General features: G+C 44.2%; 1 protein-coding gene across 1 annotated transcript in view; it reads left to right on the top strand.

The window, feature by feature from the left end:
• ARHGAP25 (Rho GTPase activating protein 25) overlaps positions 1-14287 on the top strand; it is a 91390-nt gene extending 77103 nt beyond the window's left edge. The window contains exons 6-11 of the mRNA XM_008581062.1: positions 3638-3770; positions 4883-4956; positions 5805-5926; positions 6614-6810; positions 9757-10289; positions 12997-14287. Coding sequence (XP_008579284.1) covers positions 3638-3770; positions 4883-4956; positions 5805-5926; positions 6614-6810; positions 9757-10289; positions 12997-13204 — 1267 coding nt within the window. The 3' untranslated portion in view covers positions 13205-14287. The remainder of the gene's footprint in view (positions 1-3637; positions 3771-4882; positions 4957-5804; positions 5927-6613; positions 6811-9756; positions 10290-12996) is intronic.
• The last annotated feature ends 279 nt before the right edge of the window (positions 14288-14566 follow it).

The following is a 14566-nucleotide window of genomic DNA, read 5'->3' as shown; positions in this document are numbered from 1 at the left end:
CAGGCTGGATACTGCTTGGCCACAAAGCTGATACACTTCTGATACCTATATTTCTGTGGAAATGGACAGACAGACATGCCACACTATAAGCACCAGGACTCCAAGGAAAGGGCTGACAGAGCCATTGGAGGAGCTGTGGGTATCTCTGGGGGATCAGCCATTGAACTCAGAAGGCACCTGGCCCCTGACATGCTCTTACTCCTTGATTTAAAAGAAAAAATCATTTAAGGATGTTCCATTGAGTTGGAGGAACAGCAAACTCAAGAAAAATAATGCTGGAAACTTAGTAAGAATGACATCCGAGTCAGCCCTAGTACAATGGGGGACCAACATTAAAACAAAAAATATTGCAGAAATAACTGTATAAGTTCCATTGTGTTAGGTGTTAACAATGAAAAATAGGTAGTACTGTGAACTTAGAATAGGGGGCTTTTGACATGGTCTGGTGGACTTAGGGATGTCCCCAAGAAAATAACATTTAGACTGAGACCCAATAAACAAAAATGAGGAGTCAGAAAGTCCAAGCAGTGAGCATGGCTTGTCAGCATTTTCTTTGACTGGTAAAGTGAAGTGGGAAGCTTTCATCTTAGTGTTCTGAAATGGTTTATATAGTTAATTGAGCTCTTGGATTATAACTTTGAAGTGTCTATAACATCTGTGGTTATAACCTCTTCCTCTTTTCTAATGTTGGATATTTTTGCCGTCTTAATTTCTCCTGATGGAACTATCCAGTTGTCTTTTCTATTGTTATCATTTCTCTTTGAAAGATCCAGTTTTTCAATTTATGATTTATGCTGTTTTTCTCCTTCCAAGTTTTTTTATTTCTTCATTCACTTTGTGGGTGTGTTTTGAGCGTTGGGGGTTGTGCCAGGTAGTGACAGTGCATCTGTGACTAGCAAGCTGGAGGCAGGGAGACCAGACAGGAGGCTGGGTGGGATCCTGACCAAAGCCAATGACCTTCAGAAACAGGGTGGCGAAAGGAAAGGGGCTTAGAGGGATTCTCGTGACTTTGGCATAACAGAATTGAGGAGATTTGGGAGACTGATTGGATGTGGGGTGAGGGAGAGGCTCCAATGAAAGGGGAGTCCTGGGATTCTGATAAAGGCAGCGGGGTGGACTGTGATGTAGGGACATGAGGAGAATGCAACTTCAGGACTTTATGAGAATGCTGCTTCTGCCAATGGTCAGCTGATTGTCTTTCTGCCACTTTCTTGAAAACTTCTCATTGCATTTTGACAAGAGTACTTTTCCCAGCCTCACTTTTCCCAGGGGTATTTTTAAGCAATGACTCAGCAGGAAAGGATTTTTCAGAATCTTCTTGTTGAGAGGATGGTCCCCACCCCAGATTTCCTGAGGGCAGCCATGGAGCTAGACAGGGTTCTGTGCCAGCATGTTCTCCTGTCAAGGTGGAGAGTTCACAAGCTGAAAGGGGGAGCCTCTTCAGAAGGCACCTCCAACAACTGGCTGTCAAAAACAGAAACAAAAAAGGTATGCAAAAAACCAACACCAAGCTTTGCAGTCAAGGGCTGGTGTTCCTGCTTCTGCTGCCTCGAATGCCTCCTTCTCTCCTCCTGCCTAAAGCCACCCTTCCCCTCCCTCCTCCAGGAAGCAAGTCCACCCAGTCTATTCTGTATTCCTCATCGCTGAAACCAAGGAGCTACTCTGCTTGTCTGGACCTCTTACCACATAACAGCTTTTCAAGAGACTACCGGAGCTGCCTTCTAAGAATGCCAGGCTTTATCACTATGAAATACACAAACACTTTTTCACTTGACATTTCTAAACTGGCATTTCTTCAATTGACATTTCTTCTGTTATTACAGCTTCAAGTTATGGTAAATTCGGACTTACTTTCTCCTGCAGAGCTGTGGAATAAATGCAATAGTCCTGTAATCCAGGGGTCAGTAAACTTTTCTTAATGGGCTACATATTAAATATTCAGGCTTTGCAGGTTGTGTGGTCTTTGCCGCAACTACTACAGTCTGCTGTTATATGAGAAAGCAGACAATAAATAAACAAATAAGCATAGCTGTGTTCTTCTAAAACTTTATTGATGGAAGAAGAGTAACCGCTTATTTAACATCAGTTGACTTCAGGCTACCTTTTTGTGTAAGGATTAAAGCACAGGAAACTTCATTATTATGCCTATTGAAGACTTAAACTGGCCCGTTTGGGAAATTGACTGTTTTTTCTCTCTCCTGATTTCTCATAAAGTCAGACCACAACTCAGTTTAGTCTGGTGATGTGGAACTTAGCAGGGGTGACTCCAGCACATGGAACGCTCTCCAGGATAGAATGCATGTTAAGTCACAAATCAAGTCTCAACAAATTTTTAAAAATTGAAACCATTTCAAGTATCTTTTCAGACCCCATCAGATTGAAACTAGAAATCATTTTGAATTTTAGTTTGGTCTTTCTGGGCCTAGTGCAGAAACTTAGTCCAAAACAATGGGCTCCTCGAGTTTTTATTTAACACTCCACATAACTTAGCAGAAATATGTGGAACTATGAAGTCAGATTGTTTCCAATACCAGTTCTTCAAACAAAATGAAACAAAATCAACGAACAAAAAATAAAAATAAGTACAACTTTATTGATGGATACTGAAATTTGAATGTCATATAATTTTCACATGTCATGAGATATTCTACTTCTTTTGAGTTTTTTCTCTCTAACCATTTAAAAACGTAAAAGTCATTCTTAGCTGTCAGGCTGTGCGAACACAGGTGGGGGGCCCACTGTGGTTCCTGGGACATGGTTTGCTGAGCCCTGCTGTAAACTGCAGAAGCTAAACCAAAGAGCCTGTGCGTCTTTCATTCAGGCTGCATGTGAACCTGCCTCAGTTCCCACGTTGGGGTCTCCTCTCCCATCCTCCAGGCTGGCACATAGGCTGCCTGCTCCGGGTTTTGATTCTTCGCCACTTTTCAGGTCTTATCTGAGGAGTCACCTATGTCTCCCCAACTCTAGCTTGGGTGTCCCTTTTCCACACTTTCATACAGTCCTGAGTCCTGGCCTTCCCATATCATGGTGGTAACCATATGGTATTGTCATGACCTGGTAATACTTGAGTCCCCACAGCTCTGTGGCTCCATGAGGCCAGGGGTCCTCTATGTCCCTTGGGTTCACTGCTAAAGTACCAGTGCTTGACAAAATATCTTGTACCTAGTAGGCTCTCTCAATGCTTATTGATGAAATGAATCATTAAGTAAACATATGAATGAATCCCAGAACTATTTTAAGCATTCTGGATGATTAAAGAGATTGATGAACCAAAGATAACTGTATAAAGGAGTCAACACATGAAAAATTAGAGACTAATTAGAAAACGGTAATTGTGAGGTATTAAGTGACTTGAAGAAAGAAAGAAGCAAAGACTAAAATCTTTAGAGAAAGTTTAATGAAAAAGTGGGCCTTGAACTCACCTTTGAGGGTAGAAAAGATACAGGAAAAAGTGTTTGGGGTTCTTATTCCAGAAGGGAGAATTAGCAAAAATGTTTTGACTTGGATTCTTCTTTATCAGACCCTATGCCTCTGCAAAACGCCCCTTTGGATCTTAGGCTGCTATTGACTGGATCACCAGGGTAGAGGTGAGAGTTCTGGAACTTCTCTTAAAAGAGTGTTACTTATTCCCTTTCAGAAACACGGATGTGCACACCGTAGCCTCCCTGTTAAAGCTCTACCTGCGAGACCTCCCGGAGCCAGTGGTCCCCTGGAGCCAGTACGAGGGCTTCCTGCTCTGCGGGCAGCTCATGAATGCGGATGAGGCAAAGGTTTGTCCCTCATTAGAGTTAGTTGTCCTGTTTTAGAAGAAAGCAATTGGTTTCCTGAACACGAATCTCATAGGCAATGGTGTGTCAGAGGGCCCCATACCTTGTGGTGAGATATTTCATCAAACTGGAGCTTCCTCAGTAACAAAAGGTAGATGATGCAAACCCCAGCCGTCACAGGATGTAATGATCCAGTAAAGAAATGGACCATGGTCAAATTGCTGTCAGTTGGGTTTCTTTTGTTCATTGGTTGGTTTATTAAAATGACTCCAGTGTGGTGATTGTTGGCTATAAGGCCTGTCTGGAAACAATTCATACAAAAGCAGAAAACCTGCTGGCGAATTTGCACACTGTCATAAAGGTGATGTTGCAGGTGGTGATAACAGACCCTGCAGACAGCTGAGCCTGAAAAGACCAAAGAAAAGCTCCCTGTCCTTCCTCTCCCTGGCACATGCATTCCTCAAATGACCATGCCTGAAGTTCATGGCCACCACAGAGCTTCCACAGTCTGACCTCGCATCTGCCCTCCAGCTTGTGTCCCTGCAAGTCTCAACAAGGCTGCAGTGCTCGAAACCCTTCTCAGGAGTCTCTTCCTTTTCTCACTACTTGTAAGGCGATCCTGAGATATTTGATGATGGTCCAATTTTCTATTGAATTTGTTACATCGCAAGCATTCATCAAGCAAACAGTTAGTGTGAGTTTAGTTATCAAGTTGTCCTTCCCTTAGAGTAAGTAGCTCAGGGTTCAGGGTGGGGTGTGGTAGGTTGGCTTGATGACAGGCATATAAAAAAAATACACTGTACAAAAACCTATGACTTTCTATATACTATTTTTTACAACTTTCTGAGAATTTATAGTTACTTTCAAATAAAAAAATTGGTGGCTTAATGACAGGCATATAAAAAAAATGCACTGTACAAAAACCTATGACCTTCTATATACTATTTTTTACAACTTTCTGAGAATTTATAGTTACTTTCAAATAAAAAAATTGTTTTTAAACCCACAAAACTACAGGAACAGGTCTTTCTGCACAGATACACCACTTATATTCCCAGGTCTCATTGCTGGCAAGTGGGCAAGCTCACTTTCTGGTGTTGAAACTCTCTTCCCAGGCCCAGCAGGAGTTGATGAAGCAGCTCTCCATCCTTCCTCGTGAGAACTATAGTCTCCTGAGCTACATCTGCAGGTGAGCGTCTCCTGGTATCAACCCTACAGTTTTCAGTCATGTAGAATGAATCCCCCCATTAGAAGAAGGAGACTATCTCTGTGAACTCAGAGGTCATGGGTCAGAACTTTGGAAGGTCGACTCTGTTCACATAGCACTGAGGTAGCTTTCTGTTTCCACAAGACAATTTCAAGGATCCCCCAAATCCCAGTCGGCACACAAAATGAACACACTCCCTCCTTTAGGCCTGCCCCAGGGCTACCCAGAGTTCTGGGAAATGCAAGAGGACCCAGAAGCTTTACAATGTTTCTAGAATTAGCTCCCATCTTCCTGAATCTGCACCATAATTTAGCGCCCAGGAGGTATTCACTTAAGCCACCCTTTTTCTCTTTGTCTGGCCCTTCTGGAGGACCTTGCTTTGTGCCATTGCTGGGGCAACATCTAGCATGTGGCCTGACTTAGATCTGGTTGGGCTGGGACCCTGAATCTCTATCCCAGACTGACCTGAATTTTGTCTTTTATTTTTCAAAAATAATTTGTTGCAGCTTCTAGATTATAAAAGTGATGGCAGTCTAATACCCATTTTAGTCCTTCTAGTCTCCTGTTAGCTCCCTGAACTGGATCCTACCTCCTGCTTAGGTGATTCCCCACCCCCACCCCCGGCAGCTGGGCAGCCCCTCCTGGTTTCTTTTCCTTTCTTTGTCTTGAATCTTTCAGGATGAAGCTAAATTCTTGTGGGCAGAGCAGGCTGGTCCCATCCCTGAGCCCAGAAGAATTGGGATCCATCCTCAGGGTCTTGCTGGTACTTTGAGGTCTTTCCTCCTGGCAACTTCCTGTTTCTTACTAAGGGATTTCTTGGTTGCCTGCAGGTTCCTGCATGAAATCCAGCTGAACTGCACCGTTAACAAGATGAGCGTGGAAAACCTGGCTACTGTGATTGGTGTGAATCTTATCAAGTCGAAGGTCGAAGACCCTGCTGTGATCATGAGAGGTATGGCTGGTCCTGTGGTGAAGACAGGTGGAGAGGAAGTGACAACACTACCTCTGACTTTCGTGCACTGCTCTGTAGTTTGCCAAGCATATTTAGCTGATTATCTTGGCTAAATTATATAGTAGCCCCATGAGGTTGGCAGGGCCAGAATTATGTCCATTTTCCAGATCACAATGGAAGAAAGAGGTCAAGGATTTGCCTGAGACCACACAATTAGTAGGATAGCATGAAAGCAGTTAGCTAGTGTTAAACTTAGTCTTTTATTACTTCTAAATACCCTTAGCCAGATAGAGCAAACAGGGTTAATTTTATAAGCCAGCTCACAAGAAGACTGCTTGTAAAGCTATGTAGAGAAGACTTCTGAGGCTCAATGAGTGAAAGTCCTGGCATAGAGAACTGCCATGGGTGTGGGGAGGCTGTAGGTCTGGTACATATTTGCTAAGTTTCTGGTAAGAAATCAGATGTCATATTGAGGTCCACATCAGGAGAGAAAGATGTCTTTGTTTTCTCTCCTGCTAAATTGCCTACTTTCCTGATCAAAACTGATCCTGTGGACTACAAGCTCAAAATAATCTTAACAGCTCCCTCTTTCACTCTACTCCCATATCCTTCATTTATTCCATCCCTTTAGCCATAATCTCCTAACCCAAGCAATTACAAATTACAAATCTTTCTTCTTTCTTTCAGGGACCCCTCAGATCCAGAGAGTGATGACCATGATGATCAGAGACCATGAAGTCCTCTTCCCCAAGTCCAAGGATGCACCCCTGTCACCTTCTGCCCAGAAAAATGACCCCAAGAAACCTCCAGTGGCTCGAAGCTCTGTGGGCTGGGATGCCACTGAAGACCCCCCAATTTCTAGGACAGACAGTTTCAGTAGCATGGTAAGATGCAGAGAGCCTTCCTGTTTCTATTGGACTCTTCCTGTAGTTCAGAGCATTCTGTGTAAGAGCTGCTCTGAGGTGGTAATTTTGGGAGGATTTCTAGGACAGACAGTTTCAGTAGCATGGTAAGATGCAGAGAGCCTTCCTGTTTCTATTAGACTCTTCCTGTAGTTCAGAGCATTCTGTGTAAGAGCTGCTCTGAGGTGGTAATTTTGGGAGTTTTGGATAATGTTGAGGCATAAGGCACAGCTGGTACAGATTCATTTGAACACCTCGTGAAAGCCTGGCTTCTTTCAAAATCTAGTCTCTATTGGCATCCTGGAGGTGGGACTAGTGACACATGTGCCAATTGCCCAGTGACTAAGTGATGAGGGTTCTCACTGAAGCCCACTTGAAAGCAGAAACCCTTTCAAACATAGTGCAGGGAAGTTTAATGGACAAGATATATATCACATTGTAAATGTTTTCGAGAGAGTTGTTGAAAATTCCGGGTGGAAGTCCAGAGAGAACTGGTTTCCTGCTAACCCGTGAAACGTGATTTCTTTCTCATAGTATGTGATATGTTGGTGTAATATTTCTCATTCCCTGATAAGCCGTCTCAGCAATGTCAGCCCCCTCATTTGTACCGAAGGGTTGGAGCTCACGTTCCCAATGTCCAAAAACTCTGTTGACTCCAAAATGTAGACAATTTGAGGGCAATCATTTACAAAGGTCAAATATTTTTATATATTTATAGGGACAAATATTTTTAAAAAGAACATGTGAACTTTATATAGCAGCTTGATCTTTAAGTGAGGCCAGGAAATGAATTTAAGATTTCTGGTTGACCAGATAACTAGCGTTACCTATAGTACGGTTGATCCTGAAGATGACAAAAAAAAAAAATGGCAAGAAGTGGTAGTGGTTGTGGTTTTTCTTAGGTGAGGTGTGTCCGGATGCAACACATCTTATTAACACTCTAAAACTAAGTTAAAATTTAGAAATGGTCATACTTCATGTAATAAGATCATCCCTGCAGTCTTTGAGAGTAGCCATTGTTATATTTATTTAATGGTTTTCAGCTCTTTATTGTTTGCTATGGGCAGGCACTGTGCTGGCAAATTTAAATAGATCACCTCTGGAGTCTTCATCATAGCATTGCCGGGCAGAATTTGTCATCCATATTTTATAATTGAGGAGCAGAGGCTCAGAGAGGTTGACCAGCTGGTCCAAGTCTGCAGCATAGATCTAATTCTCACTTCAGGACCCAGGTACTTCTGACCCCAGGTAGGGTTACTGAAGCAGGTGATTAGCTAGGAGGGTTCAAGGGAGAGCTTGAAGCCTGGTTTTCTGATTTTATGTTTAGGGCTCATTCTCTCTCTCTTCTTTTTCTTTGTAATTTAATTTTAAAATATATAACATACAAACATCATTCAATCAAAAAGATAGAAAAAGGTATACATTGAGAAGTCCTGCTCCCTCCTATTTCCATGCACCACACCCCTTCCTGCCTTTATTAATTTCTTATTTATCCTTCCAGTGTTCCTTTATGCAAATACAAAAAAGATGAGTGTAAATCTCTCTCTCTCCACCCTGCTGCCCATTACTCTGTATCTTGTATTTTTGTACTTAATGGTATAACCTGGAGACTTTTTCAAGTCAGTACATGAACAACTACCAGACATGACCTCATGTTTTTGGCAGGTGTATAGTCTTCCGTTCTGTACATGTACCATAATCTACTTAACCAGCCCCTGTAGATGAGCAGCATTTTTTCAGTCCTTTGCCCTACAGACAAGTCTGCAGTGAATAACCTTGACCATATTGCTTTTGTACTCAGGCAGATGTATTTCTGGGATAAACTTCCAGAAGTGGGATTGTTGGGTCAGAGGGTAAAGAGATTTGAATGTGTAATTTTGATAAAAATTATTAGAGTGTGTGTCATTTTATACTTCTACATGCAATGCATGAAAGAACCTGTTTCCCTATAGTTTCACCAACAGTGTGTTACATTTTGGGGGTTTGCCCATCTGATAGTTGAGAACTGGTATTTCAGTAATTTTAATTTGAGTTTCTCGTATTATGAGAGATTCTGAACATCTCTTCTTGTGTGTAAAGGCCAGTTGTATTTTTCCCTCTGTGAACTATCTGATCTTGTCTTTTGCCCATAATTATATTGGTTGTTGGTCTCTTTCTTCTCAATCTTTGTGAACTGTATATGTTAGGGAGAGTGACCTTTTGTCTGTAATCTGCATTGCAAATATTTCTGCCAGTTTGTCATTTGTTTTTTGATTTAGCATGTGGTGATTTGTTTCTTTGTTTTATTTTTGCTATTTTAAATTTTTTTGGTCATAGAAATCCATGTAGGTTGAATTTATCAAACTTTTCGTTTATGGCTTCTGGATTTTGAGTCATAGTTAGAAACACCTCCCATTCCAAGGTTATAAAACTATCCTACTTTAGGACTCTTTTACACAAACAATTGATTTAAGTCAACACTTTGTCTCTAGAGTGTGAATTCCCTTAAGTGTAATACCCTTTTTGGAAAAAATGCCACACAGATAATTAACTAACGTGATACATTAAGAAGTGGTCTTCTGGGCCAGCCCGGTGGCGCACTGGAGAGTGCACCGCTTGGGAGCGTGGTGGCTCTCCCGCCAAGGGTTTGGATCCCATGTAGAGACCGGTTCCCACTCACTGGCTGAGCGTGGTGCGGGAGCAACACCGAGGGTTGCGATCCCGTTGCCAGTCCCCGATACAGGCACGACACCGAGGGTTGCGATCCCGTTACCGGTCAGTAAAAAAGACAAAAAGGAAAAAAAAAAAAAGAAGTGGTCTTCTAATTAAGAGTTTCTTAGGTTCTCACCAGGAAACATTTTCTTTCAAGTCTCCTTATCCTTATCTGGGGAGCATGACACACAGGTGGGAAAAAAAACCCAGGTAACATCCATGGCTATTTTTTTCTAGACCAGCGACTCTGATGCCACTAGCCCCACTGGACAGCAGCCAAACGACAGTTATCTAGAGGACAGCAGCAAAGCCCCCAGGGAAAACCCAGGAGATTGGAAGGTGCAGTCACGGAAAAGGACTCAAACACTCCCGAACCGGAAATGTTTCTTGGCATCAGCTTTTCAAGGCGCCAACAGCAGCAAAGTGGAGATCTTTAAAAATGAGTTCTGGTCGCCTTCCTCAGAGGCTAAAGCCAGTGAAGGGCACAGGAGAACAGTGTCTCAAGATTTGCGCCACCTTTCTGACTCCCAGCGGACTTCCACCTATGATAATGTCCCTGCCTTGCCAGAGTCCCCTGGGCACGAAGCGGGTGCGCTTTCTTCCCACACCTGTGACTCCAAGGGAGAGACTCCTGCCAGCCCAAACTCTGCAACTGGGCCTGGGAAAAAGAACTGTGGAGAAGAGGAACTTGATTCTTTGCAGAGGATGGTCCAGGAGCTACAAAAGGAAATAGAGACTCAGAAGCAAACGTACGAGGAACAGATTAAAAAGTAAGTCACATACAGAGGAGCACTGGGCTTCCATCTTTAGAAGCAAGAGAGATTGTGCTCATCTACCAAACAGGTCACATTATAGAACTACAATTTAGGGAAAACAGTAACCTATAGCAGTCGGGGCCCAATAAGGAAAAGGGTAAAGGGAGTGACACAAAGACAAAGTGTTAGATTAGATTTATGAAAATTTATCTAGCTTAAATAGCTTAATCAACAATTTCCAAATAGTGATTCTCTAAGGACCAACATGCTTTAATGAATTATAAAGAACCTTTAACATTTTTCGTATTAATGTCATTCATCAATTCTGCAAAATGTTTCTTGAGCACCTTCTCTGCGCTGGCACCACCCCAGGTGTTGGGCAACAGCACTGAACAAAAGAGACCAAGTCCCTGAGCTTATAGAGCTTTCCTTCTAGTGGGGACAGGCAGACAATACAAATATGTAATAAAATATATGCTGTATCAGATGGTAGAAAATGCTATGGAGAGTTCAAGAAGGAGATTTTAATGTCAAGTAGGGTGGTCAGAGGCAGCCTAAGGAGGCAGCGTGTGAATGAAGGCCTGGAGGAGATGAGGCATAGTCGGGCCCATGCATCGGGGAAGAAGCACGCTATGCAGAGAGAAACAAAGGTGCAGGGGCCAGGCGAGGGCAGGGTCTGGCCTGCTCATGCGCACAAAGAGTGGCAGCCGGCTGGAGCGGGGCAAAGTAACCAGCAGGAGAGGAGAGGAGGGCAGTACAGGAGGCCAGAGCACAGCCACCGGAAAGCCTGAGTAAGATGGAAGCTTCTGGATGGTTTTAACCTCAGAAGTGAGAGGCCAGTTAGGCAGCTACTGCCACAATCTCATGCAAATTCCTAAGATGCTTGGACACAGTTTCTTCTCTTGGGTAGGTAAAGTATTGTCATGAAATCTTTTTTACAGTACTGATGGGCCAGCAAATTCTCTTTCATGAGAGACACCCTCAACCTGGCTTTGCCCATGTGAACACTTGTCCTAAGGGAGTGAAATGTGAATCGGTGGGGCTTTCATATTCATGGATACTTCTGAGTCCATTCAGACTCAGGTACCTGGAAGGAAGACTTCTGTGAGCTCTCATCCTTTGTTCCTGCAGAGGGCTGCCCCTCTAGAAGCAAAATGTAACTCCTTTGTCTAAGAACCTAAAATCAATCATTTGTAGAATTACTTCTGTGACATCTTGGTAGTGACCCAAGCAGCCCCAGAGAGGCTCACGCTGCACTCTAACATGAGTGTCATTGGCAGAGTAGGAAAAGAAGTGGCTGCCACAGAGGAGGCTGCACCTCCTAAACAGAATAGAGTCCTCTGAATCCACCTGTCAGGGGAGCCTCCCGTGCGTGGCAGAGGGGGAGAATCGTCAGTCCAGCTGTGCCTGCCCTGTGCTTTGTGCTTCAGAGACGTCTTCTCATATGATCCCCACAGCAGTCCTGTGAAATAAGAAATATCCCCATTTTACAGGAGAGTCAGTCCAGCTGTGCCTGCCCTGTGCTTTGTGCTTCAGAGACATCTTCTCATATGATCCCCACAGCAGTCCTGTGAAATAAGAAATATCCCCATTTTACAGGAGAAATAGGGGATCAGAAAGTATAAAAACATTCCTGAAGGTCACACAACTAATAACTGGTGGGGCTGGGATTTGAACCTAGGTCAGCCAGGCTCCTGAGCCCACACAGATTCTACCTGTTCACTGGAATCAGTGGTCAAGATATAGTGCAGTGTCTCACTTGGGAGTTCCCGCAGAGCCAAAGGGGAATGGCGAACTTGGAGAGGAAGACTAGATTTGTAATGAGAAGGTCAGAAGGAGTGAGACCAATTCAGCTTCAAGAAGAGACAGGCAGGGGTAGGCAAGGCTCTGAAGAGATGCCATTACACGCAGAATAGGTCAGAGCCCTTGGAGATAGAACCCGAGGCCTGGGCTCAGGTGGGAGCTCAAGTCTCCATATGAGAATGGGCAGGCTGTTTGGGGAGCAGGGAGGCAGCACCCCACAGAATGAAATTCTGAAGCAAATCTCCAATCACACAGTCTCCCGACAGCACTGAAATTCCATCCGTTGTCTTACAAATGGCGCATGTACACTCACTCCTGAGGGCTAATTCAGCACACCTGGCAGGAGGGCACCTGGGGCTACACTAGGATTTTGGCCAGTAACAATGAAAACCCTGGGAATCCAGGAATCGGAGTGGGATTCAGAAGTGAAGGTGGGACCTCCAGGGCTGCTGCTCCCAAAGGGCAGTTTCCCTTGCTTCTCAAATCTTGATCTCCAGGAGGCCCTTGATAAGAAAGTGCTCTGGTCTGTGCTCTCCATTGGAGCAGGATGCAGAGGCACTCATGTGACGAAGGCTTCGGGGAATCTGGAATATGGCTGGAGCTTCCACAGTTTCTGTGGAGCAGGACTGATACAAGGTGCTGTGCGTGTAGTGGAGGTGGCCCCTCCTTCCAAAGACTCTGTTATTATCTGGTTAAAGATACAAAACATAAAACAACAGGAAAAACGTTAGCAATAATAAGATGGTGTTACATAAGACATGCCCTGGGATTTCAGGTTTAGATATAAATAAAAGGTCCAGCTTGATACGGATCTCACGATTTGGAAAGGAAAATGGACAAAGGAAGTTGTGAGCAAGGGTGAAGGAAAAGCCTAGAATTAATATCTTGTTCTTCCCTTCTTTCCTTTCTTTCTTCGTAGCCTTGAGAAGGAAAATTATGAAGTGTGGGCTAAGGTGGTGAGGCTCAACGAAGAGCTGGAGAAGGAGAAGACGAAGTTTGCAGCCTTGGAAATCAGCCTCCGCAACGTGGAGCGCTCCCGGGAGGACGTCGAAAGGAGGAACAAGGCCTTGGAGGAGGAAGTCAAGGAATTCGTCAAGATGATGAGGCAGCCCAAGAGCGATGCTTGAGGTTCCAACAGTGCCACAGCGACAGCTCGACAGAAGCCCAACTCTGCTCCTTTTTCATGCTACCTGAAGACGGAGAAGCAAATTACTCCATAAGAGGGAAAGGACATTTGAGGGTACACATCACGGTGAGGAGGGACATTCGTGGACATCTATGACAGCCTGTTGCCATATTCAAAGCGATTGCATTATTCCACCATGGCGTCAGGCAGAGTGAGGTGGAACCTTCCGTGGCTGGATGACCTTGTCCGGCAGAGACATTTGAGGACCCATTTGAGGCCCCAACCAGAGCCCGGGCTGAGGCGTTCATTTCTTGTTTTCTGTGTGGAACAATTCACGTTGTCAGATGGTCTCTGGGCATCTCTGAGACACAGGCGCAGAAAATGATATTGAGCTTTGGAGTGTGACTCATGGAGTGCTGTGTTTTGGGGGCTGCCATTCTGGGAAGCCAGAGCCCCATTCTGCCGCCCCCACCGAGATGCACATTCTCCAGGGGTTCTTAAACGTGTTATTAGATGAAGACAAAACAAGCAATAAACTGTATTTATGAAAGCAAAACCAAGGAGAAAGTTAGTTTAAATAAAGCAGAAAAAAAAAAAAAATAGATATTCTCAAATGTGCTTTCAGCTCTGGAGACCACTGCCCAGTTTCTTAGCAAGTATTACCTGTACCAGTTTTACATCTTTCACCACATTGCTCCGGTAAATTTATGTGCACCCTTGAAGTCCCCTGACTTAATTAGTGGTTTGAAATCTCTGGTTCCCACAGTGAGAATTTAGCCTTCCCCAGACCAGGTGCCTCCTCTGCTATTCCTGTTTTTCCCTTTGTTTTCCTCACTCTGGTTAATCCCCGCACCTGGGGTCATGCTCAGTCCCCATAGAGTGAAGGTACAGATCTGGAGTGTCAGTCTTGCTATTCAGGCCCTGCTCCACCACCCCCATCCCCCTGAGGACCAGATTGGAGAGGAAGGATGACACAGAGCATCTTTTTTTAGGCCTGCTTGCAGAAGATTGGGGGGATGGGAGGGGGTGGGAAACTCGTTTGGAACATTCTGAAGAAAAGCAATAAAATATGTGATTTCCTGGGGGTTACTCATTTTTTAGTTACAGAGTAGCAAACATGGAAATACTATTGGACATCTGATCTGCATTGATGAATATCTGTGGTTCCTCCCACGGATTCCTCACACTGAGGATAAGTGGCTGGCACCACAATTCCAAAGGGAACATTTCTTCTAAGAGGAGGCCCGGAAGTCTGTCTGTTTTGAGGTCCATGTTATAAGACCTTGCTGGTCTGGGAGCCAGAGCTCAGGCTGAGTAGAAGTGCCATGTTTGAGTCCCAGCCCCCTCCTGGTCTGGCAACATC

This window comes from Galeopterus variegatus, unplaced genomic scaffold, assembly GCF_000696425.1.
Source record: "Galeopterus variegatus unplaced genomic scaffold, G_variegatus-3.0.2 Scaffold2246, whole genome shotgun sequence".
NCBI classification, from domain to species: domain Eukaryota; kingdom Metazoa; phylum Chordata; class Mammalia; order Dermoptera; family Cynocephalidae; genus Galeopterus; species Galeopterus variegatus.
Note: the sequence above shows the minus strand (reverse complement) of the source record. Positions and strands in the feature narration are given on the sequence as shown.